General features: G+C 46.1%; 1 protein-coding gene across 3 annotated transcripts in view; it reads left to right on the forward strand.

The window, feature by feature from the left end:
• The first annotated feature begins 553 nt into the window (after positions 1 to 553).
• NR4A3 (nuclear receptor subfamily 4 group A member 3) overlaps positions 554 to 17,685 on the forward strand; it is a 41,605-nt gene continuing 24,473 nt past the window's right edge. Inside the window, exons 1-5 of one of the 3 annotated variants that reach the window (XM_047768033.1) lie at positions 555 to 1,118; positions 4,337 to 4,510; positions 6,794 to 7,773; positions 11,405 to 11,534; positions 12,070 to 12,242. In XM_047768033.1, coding sequence (XP_047623989.1) covers positions 6,796 to 7,773; positions 11,405 to 11,534; positions 12,070 to 12,242 — 1,281 coding nt within the window. In that variant the 5' untranslated portion in view covers positions 555 to 1,118; positions 4,337 to 4,510; positions 6,794 to 6,795. Of the gene's footprint in view, positions 1,119 to 4,336; positions 4,511 to 5,405; positions 5,478 to 6,793; positions 7,774 to 11,404; positions 11,535 to 12,069; positions 12,243 to 17,685 lie in introns of those variants that run through there. The other 2 variants (XM_047768036.1, XM_047768035.1) reach the window with 2 other exon arrangements.

Below are 17,685 nucleotides of genomic sequence, written 5' to 3' on the forward strand. Positions count from 1 at the left end.
ACAGCTTTAGAACTGTTGTTTGGGGAAAGCGCAGCTGCACCTCAGGGAGTCTTCGGACTGGTGCCTGACTCCTGCACTGGCTGCCAGGTCACTCGGAGAAGCTGGCTGGCGGAGCCTTCCCTTTCGGAAGAGCTGTCCTCTCTCTTACCCCCTCGCCCTGGCTCCCTGCCTCGGGGCAGCCTCGGAGGCACGCCAGCAGCACTCCTCCAACTCTACTCCACCCGAGCCTGACAGCTGGGCGGTCCCGCCTGACCCGCGGGCGGGCCTTTGCACTCTCCTACACACTAACGCCGGGGCCAGCTGCGCTGCTGCAAAGGGGTTGGCAGCGCGGGTCCGAAAGGCCCCCGGGCCGGGACTGGCCGCGCGGCGCAGTTTCCATTGTGCTGCCCTGCGAAAGGCCTGGGAACGCGCGCGCGCACATGCACACACACACCCCCTCCCTCGCACACGCGGAACCGGCTGGGCCAGGGAGGGAGGAGGAGGGTGACGTAGCGTCCCATGGCGTCACATTGACGTCTCGCATTCCAGGCACTCTATGGAGAGGCCGCTAGGGCTCCTGTGGCATAAATGACGTGCCGAGAGAGCGAGCGAACGCGCAGCCGGGAGAGCGGAGTCTCCTGCCTCCCGCCCCCCACCCCTCCAGCTCCTGCTCCTCCTCCGCTCCCCACACACAGACAAGCTCACACCCGCTCCCTCACTCGCACACACAGACACACACACGCACACACGCTCCATACACACACTCCACTCTCTCCCGCGCGCTCACACCCCTCTCGTCCTGCGCCCTCGCGGGTGCAGCGCTGTGCGGCAGCCGGACGACACTCCCAGGTTCACTTTGCTACGCTGACAGCGCCGGCGGTGGCCGTGAAGGTGGGAACAGAGGCGGCATCCTCCCCCCTGGTCGCGGCCGGAGCCAGGACGCCCGCGGAACCCCTCGGCGGCGCTCTCCCATGAGTCGGGATTTCAGCATCCCCAGCCAGCTGCTCACTGCCTCCGGGAGCCGCTGGACTTTTACACTGCAGCCCTTGCGGGACAGCAACTGTGACTCCCCCTCAGTGCAGATTTCGGGGCGGCTTTCTAGAAACTCGCTCTAAAGACGGAACCGCCACAGCACTCAAGTACGTATGAGATTCGCTCAGTTAATTGGGGGACTTGCTAAAAAGTTGGCGCGCTGGGAAGCTTGGCTTCTGAAATTGACAACTTTGAGCGTGGGGTTTTCCCCCCTCGCCTCCTCGCTCCGGCTTTGCTAGCAGAGCCGCCAGTGGATTCTGATCTGAAACTTTTCCCCTGTAGCGGGCCGTGAGGATCTCTGGAGTATGTGGGCTTCCTTCCCTACCCGAAGAGGCGAAAAGCCTCTAACAAAGAGGACCGGGATTTGTGCGGTAGCAGCTACAGCAATGTAATTCAGGGTATTTCGGCTCTAGTTGTCATGGTAATGATGCTCTAGGCGGCGGCGGCAGCCGCAGCGGCAGGGAGTTGCAGCTCCGGTGATGAACGGCAGTAATTTTCTTGCCTTTTAACTAGGATTGAAAATTGGGGCTCCAATGGGTCCAAGTTAATATACTTAATGGTGACTATGAGCTTGTTGACTGGGAGGAAGCCTAGGAGGGAAAGGGCCTGGGCAGCAGCGGCCAGGGTTTGCAGGGGCGCTCCGAGGATCTCAGGGAAGAGGGCGTAATTGTAGGAATGTGGCTTATTGTATTGAAATGAGCCTGGGGCTCTACCAGGCACGTCTGCCTGGCGTCGCTGTCTTGCCCGTTTACACTTTTCACTTCGGTGGTAATCGGGTGTAATTGCCGACCCCCGTGCCCCGACACGCGTGGGGACAGTGTCCCTGTCCTCCGGGCCTTGGTTCGGTATGGGAAGGGCCTGCTTTACTCTTAACTGACAGAACTCGCGCTATTGGAGAAGTTGCTCGGAGTGTTTTACTCCTCATAGAAAGGAAAGTTCTAGGTGGTGAGTGGAGAGCGGTCAAGTGAGCGCAGACTTGCGGAGAATTACTTCCAAAGGCACCTCTCGAACCTGTTGGAAGCTTGGGGCGGTCGCGAGGAGGAAAGCATTTGTCCCCTGATTCCAAAGAATGTTCTTGGAGATTGTCATTTATTTATTATTCCCACGGATTCTCCAGAGGGTAGTGCTGCAAGGAGTTTTGTAATCAGAAAACTCGGGCTGTTATCCCAGAGCCCTAGGGTTCCAGGAACAGGGTGCCTTTCGATCATTTCATCGCGAATCCAGTCCTGCGTCTACTCTTCCCACGACGAAGAAATGTTTTATAGAACTGACTGAGGAAAAGAAAAGCTGCCCAATGAGGCTACTGGGCACAATGAATGAAGTTAGAGTTCATTCGAGTTATCGGAAAGAGACGCTCCTAATATGAATACCAAAGACCCCTTAGACCAAGGCAGCTTCCACACCTGCTTCCTCCTCCTGTGCCCACCCAGCCCCGTCCCTGGGACGGTGAGCTCGCAGAAATTCTCCCCTGCGGTTTGTCTCCTCTCCCATGGTCTTTCTGAGAATCTCTGTCTTTCCCTTTCTGTTAGTCTCTCCTCCACTCCTCCTGCCCCCGCCCAACCTCCGCCCCCGCTCCGCAGGGTTGGAAACTCCGCGGAGGAGCCCGGGTCACAATGGTGCGTTTCACGGTTTCCTCCACACACTTCACCACGGGGAGGGGAACACGGGGGTGTTCCTTTCGTCTGCCCAGGAGAAAGAAAGGGGCTTTGACAGAGGCAGTTATTTCTTCCTAATTTACAACCCCGAGGCTCCGTGCTCCCGGCCTCAGCGGCCGCGAGCAGGAGCGAAGCAACGTGTTTCCCGGCGTTGAGGCTTTGCCTAGGTAACCGGCCCTGGGGGGGGGGGGGCGGGGGCGGAGGGCGGAGAGAGCAAAGAGCAGCTCCGCTGCGCTGTAAGAAACGTGATGTGGCTCTCCACCGTGAATGCTGGGCGCTAGAGGGGTGCCCCTTCCTAGAGGAGACGCTACCCTCGCCCACCCCAGTCAGAGGTCGAACCTTGGAGAGAGACTCCGCTTGAAAGGCCCTGGGGAAGGGCGGGGATGTGGGCACCTGCAGGAGGTGGTGGGAGGTTACTGAAAATTCCCATTGAAGACGCGGGAGGGACGGAAAGCGCAAGCTACAACCGTGGGAAGATCTGCCCGTGCCTGCGCTAGGGCGCGCGCAAGCTTTCTGTAGTATCAGCTGGGGCTAGGGGTTCGAGGGGCGGAGTGAATCCCCCATTTCCTGGCGGTCGAGGGCTTCTCAGGTCTGGGAGCTCCGATTCCCCCCTCTCTCTTCATTCAACAAGCCTCAAGCGCTAGGGCGGCGGGAGACAAAACTTATTGGACACCCGCGGCTCGCGCACCCGCGAGGGTTTTTGGATTTTGGTAGTTTGAGGGAGTGGTTTCGGCTCCCGGTTCCCATCCCTTAAGTTGCAAGTGGGTCCGGGCAAAGGGGGCGCTACAGGCCGAAGTTTGGGGCCCTGGGATTCTTCCAAAGGCCCGCCGAAACGCGCTCTAGCTACAAAGTTTCACTCGGGCTTTGCGCACAGACGCTCACGCTCGCCCCGGAGCCGCGCTCGGTGCCCTCCGGAATTTGCCCCCTCCGGGTCGCGGGATGGCCCCAAGCCTCGAAGTCGCCCACCCTCTGGGATACCGCCCGCTGGGTGCCGGGGGCCTCCCTCCGCTCCCACCACCAGCCGCAAACGCCAACCGCCTTGTTCCTGGCTTCCAGCGCCGGCCTGTTTCCACTGTGCCCTTTTGTTTGCTTGACCCCTGGCCCCCGAAACTCGAGGCAAATAGAAGCGAAGCCCCATTAGCATTTAGAATGAAAAGCGCAGACTTTCTTAATTCCTCGGGGCATTCATGCATTCGTTCCGGATCTTGTGCATTTCCTATGCAATGTGTAAAATTTGTATTTGGGGGTGGGGGCTGGTGGAATTGGAAAATATTTTCCGCTCGTGCACACTCTCTGACTCCGAATTTCTGGAGGAACTCTTTCCTCGATTGTCCTCCATTCTTTGGTTTTCCTGACTTCGCTTTCTCAGAACCAATTGTGGGGACAGGTAGATTAATTTTTGGGTAACGACAGGCTGCGCGTTTTTTAGTCTGTGTTCGGGAACCACAAAACCGGACAACCTTTCCTGAGCTCTCCCAAGGAGCTGTGATGCTTTTGGGCCAGCGCATTTCGGGCACCTTAAACCCTGCTGTCTTACCTTTATAATTCTTTGTAATTAACGTAGCGTTTCTAGAGAGCCCCACAACCTCCACTTCTGTATGCTCAGTCCAGGCCGAGGTGACCTAGCTTGGTCTCACTGTGACCTTTGTCCTCTCTCCTGGTGCTGGCAGAGCCCACTGCGGAAGAGCGCAGCCCGGCAAACCCCACCCCTGAGACTGGACCCTCAGCGGAGCCGGGCAGCGCCGCCGCCGCTTCGCCTCGCAGGACGTCCCCGCCTCTTCCACTCTCAGCCTCTGCTGGAGAGACCCCCAGCCCCACCATTCAGCGCGCAAGATACCCTCCAGGTAGGTGGGAAGACACGACCCCTTATTCTCCGCCACCCCGAGCTGGGAGGGGTGGGAGAGGAGGAGCCACGCACCCTTCGGGCAGGCTGGTCGACTTGCCCAGGGCCAGGACAGTGAGTGACAGCTGGCCGCGAATTTCACAGCACAGGTGGCTTGCTTGCACGAAGCTCCTCTGGATAACACACCCTGTTGCTACCTAGTGGAGCAGCCAGATTAAATTAAGCATTTCATTTCTCAAAGATATTTTTCCTAAGAAAAATGCAAATACAACAAAAGATTAGGATCTTTTTGTACATTTTAATGTCTTTTTTTTTTTTTTTGCTCTCCTTTTAATGCTAATGCATTTAAGAGTTATGGGATCATTTTGGAACAATACAAAGCATTTTGGTTGGTATAAAACCCAAATCATTTGGGTGCAGACGGTTGGATTATTGATGCTCAGAGGGAAAGAGAGAAAGCGCTTGAGCTGAAAACCAAGGAGTAAATTTGAGCTGGGCAAAAGAAAGGATTCCACATTTGGCTTGTAACACCTTTATGCATTTGATAAAGGGATACCAGGTGCCTGGGCTGTGTAGGCACCAAAGATATGCAGATAAATAGAACTCAGTCCCAGGAAGCTCATCTTCTATCTTGAAACCTTCAAAAGATACAGAGAAGTGCAATAGGTAGAGACTGGCAAGGAAAAATGATAGAAAAGACTAATGGAGAAAGGAAGGAGAACAGATGAAACATCAGGCCATGTTCTTTCTTTTAAATGACTAGCCTTTCATTTCACCCTAACAACTGGACTGCAGGATAAGTGCTCCTTTAACTTCAAACTAATGAGTGTTTGTAAGGCCCTGCTTGGAAAATAAGGCTTGAACTGGCCTCTCCTCATCACTGCTTCTTCCAACAGGCCCTCATCACCTTTTTTCAAGTCAAGATTTCATCCCATACACGCATGACTCAATCAGATTTGGAAATGTGGGTAAGAGAAAGATGTCAAAGGAAATGTGAATTATTCACTTTTCTATTAGTCACACCCTTTGGACCATAGACTCCAAAGAGATGTTAAGTACATGGTTTTCCTTTGGTTCAGAAACACCAACCACCAGAAACTGCCCAATTTACTATTTATATTTAGCCATAAAGAAAAGAAAATAATTAGATAAATGATCCATTAGATCCAATAATTCTCAAGGCTTTCTCACCCAGCTCAACTTCTTTGAACAATAATAAGCACCCTGCATGTCAGATGCTTTGTGGGCTCAGAGAAACTAAACCTATTAAGAAACTGCTTTCTTTTCTAAGAGTGCTAATTATTCTATCACAGGAAAATATGTAGATAACTCATCTCTTATGAGAACTGTAAACTATTGTCATCAAGTAGCCACTGATATATTTTATTTCTCAGAATTGGTGGGAATATATATATATATATATATGCATACATATATATGTATATATATTATATGACAGAGAGCAGGTTTGGTGGGTGTTTTGTTGCAGCTGATCTTTTTCTTTGCAGATGGCTCAAACTCCCCCGAGTCCATTTCCTAGGCCTATATTCCCACCTCACCACCTAGTTGGCTGAAATCATCAACAGGGGTCCAGTTTGAGCAGGCTGCTAGCCCTGTTTGGAGGAGTAGAGAGGGGGTGGGAGAAAGCAACCACAACCATGTGTGGGTAGCCTCAGCTGGCACTCATAAAATGTTAGAATGTCACTAGGCCAGTAAGTCCCATGTAGGACACCTTTTTTTTTTTTCTTTTTTCTTTCTTTCTTTTACTAACTTATAGGTTTATAAATCAAAGAGTGACTTGGAGGACCAGTGGCCTCTTTCCCCCAAATAAACCAACAAGGCATTCACTGGCATCCTCTTTGTCCTCCCAATTTATGGTGGAGGTCACTCCATTTAAGCTATGGGGCTAAAAACCACTTTTAAAAGCACAACTTTTTATGAGGAAAGACATCAAATTTCTCAGGTCTGGTGGAGGACAGGGCAAGGGAAGGAAGGTGGGCACAGAGGTCCCCAGGAGGCCAGGTTTTGGCCACCTGTGGCCTCTTTGACAGTTTGTCAGGGATTTAGCTTTCTTTGGATGGAAGGAAGGAAGATAGGAAGGAAGGCAGACAGGCAGGCAAGGCAGGCAAGCAGGTAGGCTTTAAATCTATGCTACTAGAGGGAGGAAAGAATGTCACTTCCTCTCTATTTCCCATTTTATTAAACAGCAATTAATCCATTGCTACCTATTAGCTAGGAGGAGTATATACTTGCTTCTGAGAGATCCTTTTCCCTCTCCCTGCAGATATGCCCTGCGTGCAAGCCCAGTATAGCCCTTCGCCTCCAGGTTCCAGTTATGCAGCCCAGACATATGGCTCGGAATACACCACAGAGATCATGAATCCTGACTACACCAAGCTGACCATGGACCTTGGCAGCACCGAGATCACGGCCACTGCTACAACGTCCCTGCCCAGCTTCAGTACCTTCATGGAGGGCTACTCCAGCAACTACGAACTCAAGCCTTCCTGCCTGTACCAAATGCAGCCGTCGGGGCCGCGGCCCCTGATCAAGATGGAGGAGGGCCGCGCGCATGGCTACCACCATCACCACCACCATCACCACCACCAGCAGCAGCAGCAGCAGCCGCCTCCGCAGCAGCAGCAGCCATCCATTCCGCCCCCCTCCGGCCCGGAGGACGAGGTGCTGCCCAGTACCTCTATGTACTTCAAGCAGTCCCCGCCGTCCACCCCCACCACGCCGGTCTTCCCCCAGCAGGCGGGGGCGCTGTGGGAAGACGCGCTGCCCTCTGCGCAGGGCTGCATCGCGCCCGGCCCGCTGCTCGACCCGCCGATGAAGGCGGTGCCCACGGTGGCCGGCGCGCGCTTCCCTCTCTTCCACTTCAAGCCCTCGCCGCCGCATCCGCCCGCGCCCAGCCCCGCCGGCGGCCACCATCTCGGCTACGACCCGACGGCCGCTGCCGCGCTTGGCCTGCCGCTAGGAGCCGCCGCCGCCGCCGCCGCCGCAGGCAGTCAGGCCGCCGCGCTCGAGGGCCACCCGTACGGGCTGCCACTGGCCAAAAGGGCGGCCGCGCTGGCCTTCTCGCCGCTGGGCCTCACGACCTCCCCCACCACGTCCAGCCTACTGGGCGAGAGCCCCAGCCTGCCGTCTCCGCCCAACAGGAGCACCGCGTCGGGCGAGGGGACGTGCGCCGTGTGCGGGGACAACGCCGCCTGTCAGCACTATGGCGTGCGCACCTGCGAGGGCTGCAAGGGCTTCTTCAAGGTGAGCACTTGCCTCTTCCAGCGCCCCCTCCCCTCCGGAGCCCGCCTGCTCAAGTGAGCATCTAAGCTACACGTTCCTGTAGCCATTCCTAGCACTTTCACACCCTTTCTCAGGGCTTTTTAAGTTGATCTCCATTCCAGGAGACTGTCCCAGATGGACTTGTGGGGACTGTGAACTTCCTGACTTGGCATTACCTTCTGATGATTTTTCTGCAGAGAGCTTTCAGTAGGTTTGCCAAGGGGCCTGTGACCTCAAAAATACAAACACCTCATTGAGTCCTTCTTCTGTACATCCAGGATATCTGAGGGAATAGAGTTTGTGTGCCAGGCCCTGAATATTTGTATTTCATTTAATTCTTGTAATAAGAGCTAGGACTCCAGAATCAGACAGAATTGAGATTGAATATTGGCCACCCACTAGCTGTTTTTACTAACAGCGTCTTGAAGGTTGAAATTAATTGTCCTTGTTTCATAGATGAGGAAATGGAGGCTCAGAGAGGTTATTCATCTGCTGTTAGAAACACACTCAGAGAGTGAAATGGAGGCAGGATGCCAGCTCATGTTTACATGACCCCAAAGCACATACCCTCTTCACAGCCCTACAGCTGCAGAATAGACAGGCGCAACAACTGATGGATACAGTTTGGGGCAATTCCCTTCATAGAAGGGAGAAGCTGGGGCCTTACCATTCCACCTCTGTGCCACACATAGTGCCAGGTGTGGTTGCTCTTCATTATCTCCTAGACCCAAAGGAGAATTTTACAGTGGGAGGGTCTTCAGCCTCCCCTTTATATTAGCCACAAAGAAACTGAAGGCTAGAGTGGTGTTTTAGTGGCACTTGGGGACATTTTCAGCTGTTTTCTCCTGACTTTTGAGATTGGCACCCTTTTCATCACTCAGGGGCAAAAGGCCTTGTTCTCCTGCTGCTCTACATTTGCAGTTTACTCCCAGACTTCTTCAGACACTTAAATCTGCACTACTCTCACCAGGGACCCTGACTTCTCACTCCCCTAGCTGTTATTTTAGACATTTGCAAACCCACAAATATTCTTCCACCCTAATCACTTCCTAGCCTTCAGTGCTGGGCAGGCTGGAGGGAGAGGGGAAGCTGGATGCTGGTTGGGTAATGAGGTTTTGGGAGACAATAGAGTATAGCTGGGTGCATGCTGGAAGTGGAGTCAGAACACGCAAATAGGAGTCTTTGATCTGCCACCTACCAGTCTTATGATGTTGGGCATGACACTTCCTGCCAGGCCTCAGTTTCCCTAACAAGTGAATAAAATTCAGAGAAGGGCTGTAAGTATTAAAGGAGATAAAACATTTATGAAAGCACTTTATAATCGTTCTTTATAATCTTTGAAAGGCCATAAAACAATAGTTCCTTACAAATGAGAACTATAAAGTATCTATAAAAAAATGCACGTATATGCTTTGATATGCATACCAACAAGCAACAGTTAGTTTTGATCTGGGTATAGGAATCATGTGATTAATTAAATTCTGCAGATAAATGAGAAAATGCTTGTGGCAAGACTTTGCAGTGTGTTAAGTGCCATACAGGAGGTATGCAGGATTATAATATTTTAAATGTAGAATCATCAGTTTAGCCAGTTCTTTCTGTCTTATCTTAACTAGTCAACCTTTACCAGGGTTACTTTCAAGTAACTGTATTTCTTTAGCAGATTTGAGTTTCACAGCATTTCAATGGAAATGCCAAAGGGCAGTGAAACAGGCAGCCGAAGGAGGAGGGGAGAAAGAAACACAATTGAGAGAAGTACAAGTAATCCACAAATATAATCACCCCTGAATAATTGAGAGTTGACCAAAATACAGGAGTGGTAATACATTCCTGGTCTAGAAATGTCAATTAAGTGTTCCCCAACAGCATCCTTTTTCTGCAAACAAATCTGTACTCGAAAGGGTGAGGGTTGGATAGGGGAGAACCACCCCACAGATCTGTTAATTAAGGGAACAGGGGAGCAGGTTTTACCCAGTGGCTTTCTACCATTAAATTGAATTCTTTAAAAATGTGACATGAAGTGCAGTTAATGATGGGAATTCAGTGATTGAACCATAACGATCTCTCCCTGTCCTTAAACTGTTGTGCAGGCATACACAAATGTGGGGAAGGTTTCAGGTTATTAGGAAAATGATACCTGAAGCAAAAATGCCACCAGCACTCAAACTGGTGAATAGCCTTGAGGACAATGGCAAGAAATAGGGTTTTAAAAATTACTGTGTATTCAATGAGAGTGCTTTGTTCAGAAAACACAAGTTTTCCACCCTTACAGACTGCTGAGAATTTAAATGTTGGAAACTCATTAAATATGTGTGTGTTTGGGGAATTTTGCATTTTAAACTGAACACCTGCTAAATCAGAGAAAGTGTATCTGGCTTTAAATTTTATATAAGCACTGTAGAAATGATCTCTTAAAATGAAATTAAAAGGTTATAAAGTGAAAGCTAAACAAGGGGGTTGAAAATTGCTGAAAATTAAAAAAGATAAAGTAAATGTAAAATTTTAGACACAAAATAGATCACCAATCCCAAATTTACCTGGATTTCTTTTTTTTAATGCAGCCCAGGCTTACCAAATAAAATTCAGCTTTCTGCTATTTTTGGAGTTGAGTAGATCCAGGTAGTTTCTGAATGATTTCACTCTAATGGTAAATACACATCTGCTTACACAAATGTTATTGATTTTTTAAAAAATCAAGCATTCTTATACTTGAGGTATAAAATATCCTTAATTATTTCATGTGTCATTTTAAAATTATATGATTTTCTGAAGAATCCAACATTATTTTATATCCAAGCCCCAAAATTTTATGATGTTTTTTATAATATAGCTAGTTTGCTGTCTTTTGTCAATAGTCATTGACGAAATAACCTGTTAATTTTATTAAAAATATATGCCTCTCTTATTCCTTCCTATATCTCATTCTCTTTTTGTTTATTTGGGTTTATTTTCTTTCTTGGAAGTGATAGTGGTTTTTAGTATCCAAGTTTAAGATTTTGCTTTCGAAAAATCAGAAATGGACAGTCTACCATATATATTCTTTTAAAAATAAAATATACTACATAGGCTGATTAAGTGATTTTTTTGCATTAAAACATTATTTCCTATATGTTATAACTAGATAAGTCATGATTTTTGCTCTTTATGATTTCATCTCTATTGGGGAACAAAGCCAGTTTCCGTGATATTTGACTTACAGTAGTGATAGCCAACAAAGTACATCCCAGATAATTTTGATTTTATTTTAATAAGGTCAGCAATAATCAGGGGAGTGGAACAAGTAGAAAATTGTTCCCAAAGGGATATTAAAAGTGGAGATAATCTAATCCTCCAAGGTATGATATGTTGACCTGGTAATTTCAGATATGATTTTATCATTCAGACTTGGGTGTCTCCTGAGACTTGCTTCAGAACAATCCGAGATGATTTTCATTGTCAGCAGCTAACACTAATAAAATTGTTTTTCCTGCAGGCTAGCGTGTTAGGAAATTAAATTTATCTAATTATACGAATTGCACTGTCGCTTTTCACATTGTAATTAAAATACATCTTGTCAGGTCCTACCTCTTTCCAGAAACTATTAGTTGACTATCTCTGTATTGTATTTTCTCAGAGAACGGTGCAGAAAAATGCAAAATATGTTTGCCTGGCAAATAAAAACTGCCCCGTAGACAAGAGGCGTCGAAACCGATGTCAGTACTGTCGATTTCAGAAGTGTCTCAGTGTCGGAATGGTTAAAGAAGGTATGGATGTAATGCTTCTTATGCAGCTTGCTTATAAATATTCTCAGATGTCGGAATGGTTAAAGAAGGTATGGATATAATGCTTCTTATCCAGCTTGCTTATGAATATTCTCAGATGTCATTGAAAAAAAGTTAATATTTACATTAGGACAATGAATATTCCTAGTTTCCCTTTCCTTTCAACATTTTATTTTTATGGTGTATATTTACTTTTAAAAATAGCTAAGGACTACTTATTCTAATTTCTCAAAATCAATAGAGAGCTTGTGTACATACATCTTTGTTCTGTTTGAGAAGTATACTTTTAGGGCTAATTCATTACCAAATGTAAGTATGGGGTGACTTCTATGCTGCTTGTTTCAACTCTCTTTAAATCATGGTGTGGATATTACTTCAAATTTAATACCACTTTTAAACAGTTGGTCTCATTAATGATTTGCTCAACTGTAAAGTGTTTTGATTCCCTTTTGTGATTTAGGGCTATACATGGATATCTTTGAAGACACTTTTTTTTCTTTCTTTCTCTCGGTGTCAGTTGTCCGTACAGATAGTCTGAAAGGGAGGAGAGGTCGGCTGCCTTCCAAACCAAAGAGCCCGTTACAGCAGGAACCCTCTCAGCCCTCTCCACCTTCTCCTCCGGTCTGTATGATGAATGCCCTTGTCCGAGCTTTAACAGACTCAACGCCCAGAGATCTTGATTATTCCAGAGTAAGTTTTATGATGTTGTGCTTTTGAGTGAATGATCAGGGTCTCTATGATACAAGTAGTAAGAGTGAATCGAATGACTCTGTGCCTGGCGCTGTGCTAAACAGTTTTCATATCTTTTCTATATTTTTTCACTTCACTTAGCAATTCCGGTACATCCATTGCACCAAATAATTTTTGCCTTATTGAATCTCTAAATGCCTTAACAAATGACCCTGACAGTGCTGCACCTGTCATACCCGTGGTTGCAAGATTCCTGATGGTTGTGCCAGTGAAAATTCACACAGGTGAATTACAGTTTGTAGAATTCGTTCATGCTCTAGACAAAGTGACTACTATTTTTTTCATATTGTGACCAAACCATCTGGGCAAGCCTCAAGCTATCCCTAAGCAGTCTACCCAGTTCCACTGACATTGATTGACCTGCTGCTTATTCAGAGGGATTAGACCATTGATGGAGAAGAGCAAACTCTGGCCTTGACATCAGGAGGTGTCAGGAGGACTGGGATGGAACGCTGCCTCTGCTGCTTCCTGCCTGTGTCACCTGGCTCCCTCTCTTGGCTTTCTCATCCCTACAGTGGAGATGATTACAATATTTAACCTCTGAGGGATGTTTTGAACATCAGTCACACAGGAATGATGTTGAGAACATATTTGAAAACTGTAAATGATTACACCCAGTGTTGTTATTGAAGTCAACCAAAACATATCAACATTTTTATTTCATATGGGATATAGTAAAATATCAGTTTGAACTCTGCAAATTCCCAGAAATTTGGATAACACAAAGAATAACGATGAGAAAGGATTTTTTGTGCAAATGTATAAACATTACTGGAAGGCAGTTTTAACAGAAACTTAGAAAAGCAATCTTCTACTAAGACAGAGTTTTACCACAGAAGAAAAGAAAGAAAAAAGGTCACAATTATTGGACATTTTCTACATGCTAGACATTGTGGTGCTTTGTCTCATCTAACCATTTAAGGAACCATGAACTATAAGGACAGTTACCCCACCCCAAGACAAGAAAACTTAGAAACACGATTTACACAGATGAGAGAGATACCAGTCCAGGGATCCCCAGTTGGTTGATTTGGCTTGGCACTTACTACCAGATTGCCCTCTGCAGGTCTAATCAGTATTTCAAACTTCTGGTTGGAGGGCTGGCCAAGAGTGTGAGTGTGCCTGCTACGTGCCCTCCTTTTAGGTCGCAGTGTTGACAGAAGTGAAGAGGTGATGGGTATATCTGCTGTGATCCTCTTTCCCGCATCTCTTCCCTCATTACATGCTGTGAAACCTCCTCTCCACACTTGAGCACAAGACTTCATATGAGAATCATGATAGATGCTTAGCATCAAAGGTTGAGGACTCTTATTCTGATTACAAGTAGCATCTCTTGACCAAAATCAAGTCTCAAATAATAGTCTAACAGAAAAATGGAGCGCTTAAGAGCTTAGGCTTTGGAACCATCCAGGCCTCGATTAAAATCCCAACAACATCATGTACTAGCTGGGTGACCTTGAGCAACTGATAAAATTTAATACCTCAGTTTCCTCATCTGTTATGAACTAATAATAGTAATATCTACTTTCCAGGGTTGTTTTTTGAAGTTCAAATAAGATGATGCTTGTCAAAGCTTTAGTTCAGTGTCCTGTATGTTATCTCCTTGGCCAAACCTTCTTATTCTCACATTTGTTGAATAGTCTAATGAGTACAAACACTGCAATATCAGGTGGCATGTAGCAATACCGGTAAGGTAAATGTTATGTTCTCTATTTTATAGATGAGGAGATCAAAACTGAAAAAGGCTAAAAGACCGACTTGCCCAAGGTCACACAGTTATCACGTATCAGAGACAGAATTAGAAGCCAAGTGATTTGGGCCCTAGATTCTGTGCTCTTAAATACCAAACTTCGCTGCCTCTCTGGTTTCAGTGAGAGTAGGTGATAGAAAAGCATTTGGGAATAAAGACTTTTCCATGAACCAACTCTGGCCTTCCCTTTTACAATTCATCTTAATTAATGAAGTAAGCTTCTTGGCACTGCCTACACTGAGGCCACAGCATGCAATGTGACATTTTTCCTGGGCGTTTGGAATCATCATTGATGTCCAGTCCAGAGAATTTAGGCCCCAAAGTGATATGGGGGCCCTCAAATTATCCAATTATTGGTATACATGGCCTAGTTAGTTATTCAGTAGCAAACTCTCCCCAGTACTTTGAGTTGTCCCAGCTGGGAACTGTCTCCATACTGAAAAATCAATCCACTGTGTTTGCTTGCTTCTGCGCCTTTCAGTGTGTTAGACTAGAGTCATCATCCTCATCAACAAACATTTATCCAGTTTAATTGTTAGCCTTGTCCAAAATAGCAGATTGGCCATGCCAGAGTCTGGGTCACACTGATACTACCTTTGGGGCCTGGCTCAATTTTGCAAAGCATATTTGTTTTAATTGCATTGTTTTGGAATCAGGTTGAACCTCATAGCTTGGATTCTCCTGCTTTTAGATAGCTTTACAAAATTATCAAAAATTGGACCCGAATCAATTAAATTAAAAGTCTCTGTTAAAAAAAAAAAAAAAGACAGTGAGTTTTCATCAAAAACTTGGATGAAGGCATAGAAGGCATGCTGATCACATTTGCAGATGACAGAAAGCTGGGAGGGATCGCTAATATGATGGATGTCAGTATCAACATTCAGAGTGATTTCGACAGGTTGGAACAGGATGGGCTGAAACCATCATGAAGAAAGTTAACAAAAATAAATGTGAAGCTCAGCATTTAGAATTTTTAAAAATGAGAGAGCTTTGGCCTGTCAGTGGTTCATGTTAAGTAGATCTTGGGAGTTTATTCCATACACACTCAATAAGAATCAACAAAGTATTAGTGTGGTGGAGGGAGGGATGCTGAATTAGCTTAGGCTTCAGCCGTAGACATATGGGACCTGAACCAAGTTGGTGATGGTCCCACAGACTCTGTCCTGTTAGTCCACACTTCAATGATGGACTTCAGTTTCAAGCCAGGGTTTAAGAAGGATGTGGACACACTGTTTCTGGAAACTTGTAAGGGATGGTTGGAGGAAATGGAAATATGTAGACGAAAAGGGAGAAGATGTGATAAGATTAGGTCACACTTTTGCCCTGTCGCAAAGAGGACTATTGCTCTCAAGGGCAGACCTAAAGGGAGGAGGGGCCCTTCCAGCTTACTCTGAGGACAAGGAAGAGCTCTCTGCTACAAGAGCTGCTGTGGAAGCATGAGTTCGTCAACACAAGAAGAAACTAAGGAGAATCCTTAACTGGGTTCCTCACATGGAGAGAGGTTATGTTGGCTGTTATTAAGTTCCTTCCAACTCTAAGATTTTATGATTTTAGGGGTTACTTTATTGTCCTTAAATGCAAGTAAATTTATATACATATACATAAAAGAATGTGTGTTAGGTAACTTGTTACTTAACAAGATTGAATTTGCTTTGTTCTCAAAAAAAAAAAAAAAATTAACATAAAACAAATGAAGCAAAACAAATTTGTTTTTTGGCCACACTCGCGGTGTGTGAAAGTTTCCAGGCCAGGGATCGAACCTGTGCCACAGCAGTGACCCAAGCCATTGCAGTGACAACAGCAGATCCTTAACCCACTGCACCACAAGAGGACTCTGCAAAATTAATTTATCGAATGCCTGCTTTGAGCTAGGTACCATCCCACATATTCTTAAATAATTTCACTTAAACCCTGGTTTGGATGGTATAATTTACGGTTTCAGTAATTTTTTTTATGCCATTCATTGAGACTCAATTTTCATGTTACCTTCTCCTCAACATTTTTTATTTATGAATTTATATAACTGGAGGTGATCTTATGGTCATCTAATCCAACACCCGTATTTTCAGAAGAGTAAATAAAGGCTTTAAAAGGTTAAGTAACTTGCCCTAAGTTCAGTGGCAGAGCTAGGATTAGACCCAAATCTCATAACTCAAGGTAATATATTTGTCTTTCACCATACTGCCACTTCTACTTAATGGCAAGGTACTAGGTTTTTTGTGGGTGTTTTTTTTTTTTTTTTTTGTAATAGAAGCTTTATTAGATTTTAAAAATTACAATACAAGTAATATATACTCATTGGTTTTCAAAAAGGCAGACCATTTAGAAGTGAATAAAGTGAAAAGTGAAAGTCTCCTCTCCATTTATCCCTGCCAAACCCATCCCATAGTGATATCCATAATTTATTTCATTTTAAGTAAGAGTGTGCCCTGTCTGGTTTGAGTCGGACAGTTGACTTAACCAAAACAATTTATTAGGGAGTTCTCTGGTGGCTCAGTGGGTTAAGGATCCGGTGTGGTCACTGCTGTGACTCTGGTTACTGCTGTGGCATGGGTTTGATCCCTGGCCAAGGGACTTCTGCATCCCAGGGGTGCAGGGAAAAAAAAAATTATTAAATATGCTACATTCCCCCAATGAATCAGGTAAATTGAAAAATGAGAAAAAGTTTACCAGACAGATACATTCTAATCTTCTTGTACCAGCCTGTGTGCCTTTAAGGTAGTAAGTGAGAGTTTTCCTCATTTGTGGGAAAGGAGGGTAGAGTTGAAGTCACAGAGGGAAGGGTGTTTCAGAGGCCAGAAAGAGAGCTCCTCATTCTGTGAAGCATTCCTGGCTCTGGGACCTTCTTTTCTCCTTTGGGCCAAACTTCTCTCCTTCAAAAGTGATCTCAGATTATTGTATATCAGTGCAGTCAAAACATGTCACATTTGATTTGTTTCTCCCTGAAATGTTGCTATTCTCTACTCCACAGTTGCTTTTAATTTAGCAATACAAGTATATATAGATAGATACTGGGCTTGGCTTCAGAGCCTACATAATTACTAATGAGAAAATGTACTTCACATTCTCATTAGTTGGTTGTTTCAAGTATTTTCCAGCAAACTAGGATGTTTTCTGGTAATGGATGTCACTTAGTGTAGTAACAGACTCCAAATATAAGAGATATTGTGCAGATAAAACCAGGCCCAGCAAATAGCATTTAAATATGTTAACAAGATAGCCTCAGAAACACCATGGCTGATACACATTGGACGTGAAGTAAACAGCCCCAAGACCCTGTAAACAGCATGCTTTCAGGAAACGATTCAGAAGACCCTCTCAGATTGCCGCCAATTCACTAGATGATTTCAGCTCAGTTCCTGCCCCTCAGTGGGACTCAGTTTCCTCATTTGAATGGTGTGGAGATTGGGCTAAATGACTCCTTTTAGCCTTCTCATTCCCTGACCCTCTGACCATTATACTTGCTACAATTCCACTATGGGTACAGTTCTGCATTTTCCAAAGTATGGTGCTCAGACTGTCTGTATCAGAAGGAGCCAGAGTGTTGGCTTAAAATGTAGACTCCCAGGGCCATACGCAGACCTACTGTCTCAGAATTGGGGGCTGGAGAAAGACAGGCAGGAATCTGTATTT

The sequence above is a fragment of the Phacochoerus africanus genome, chromosome 2, assembly GCF_016906955.1.
Source record: "Phacochoerus africanus isolate WHEZ1 chromosome 2, ROS_Pafr_v1, whole genome shotgun sequence".
NCBI classification, from domain to species: domain Eukaryota; kingdom Metazoa; phylum Chordata; class Mammalia; order Artiodactyla; family Suidae; genus Phacochoerus; species Phacochoerus africanus.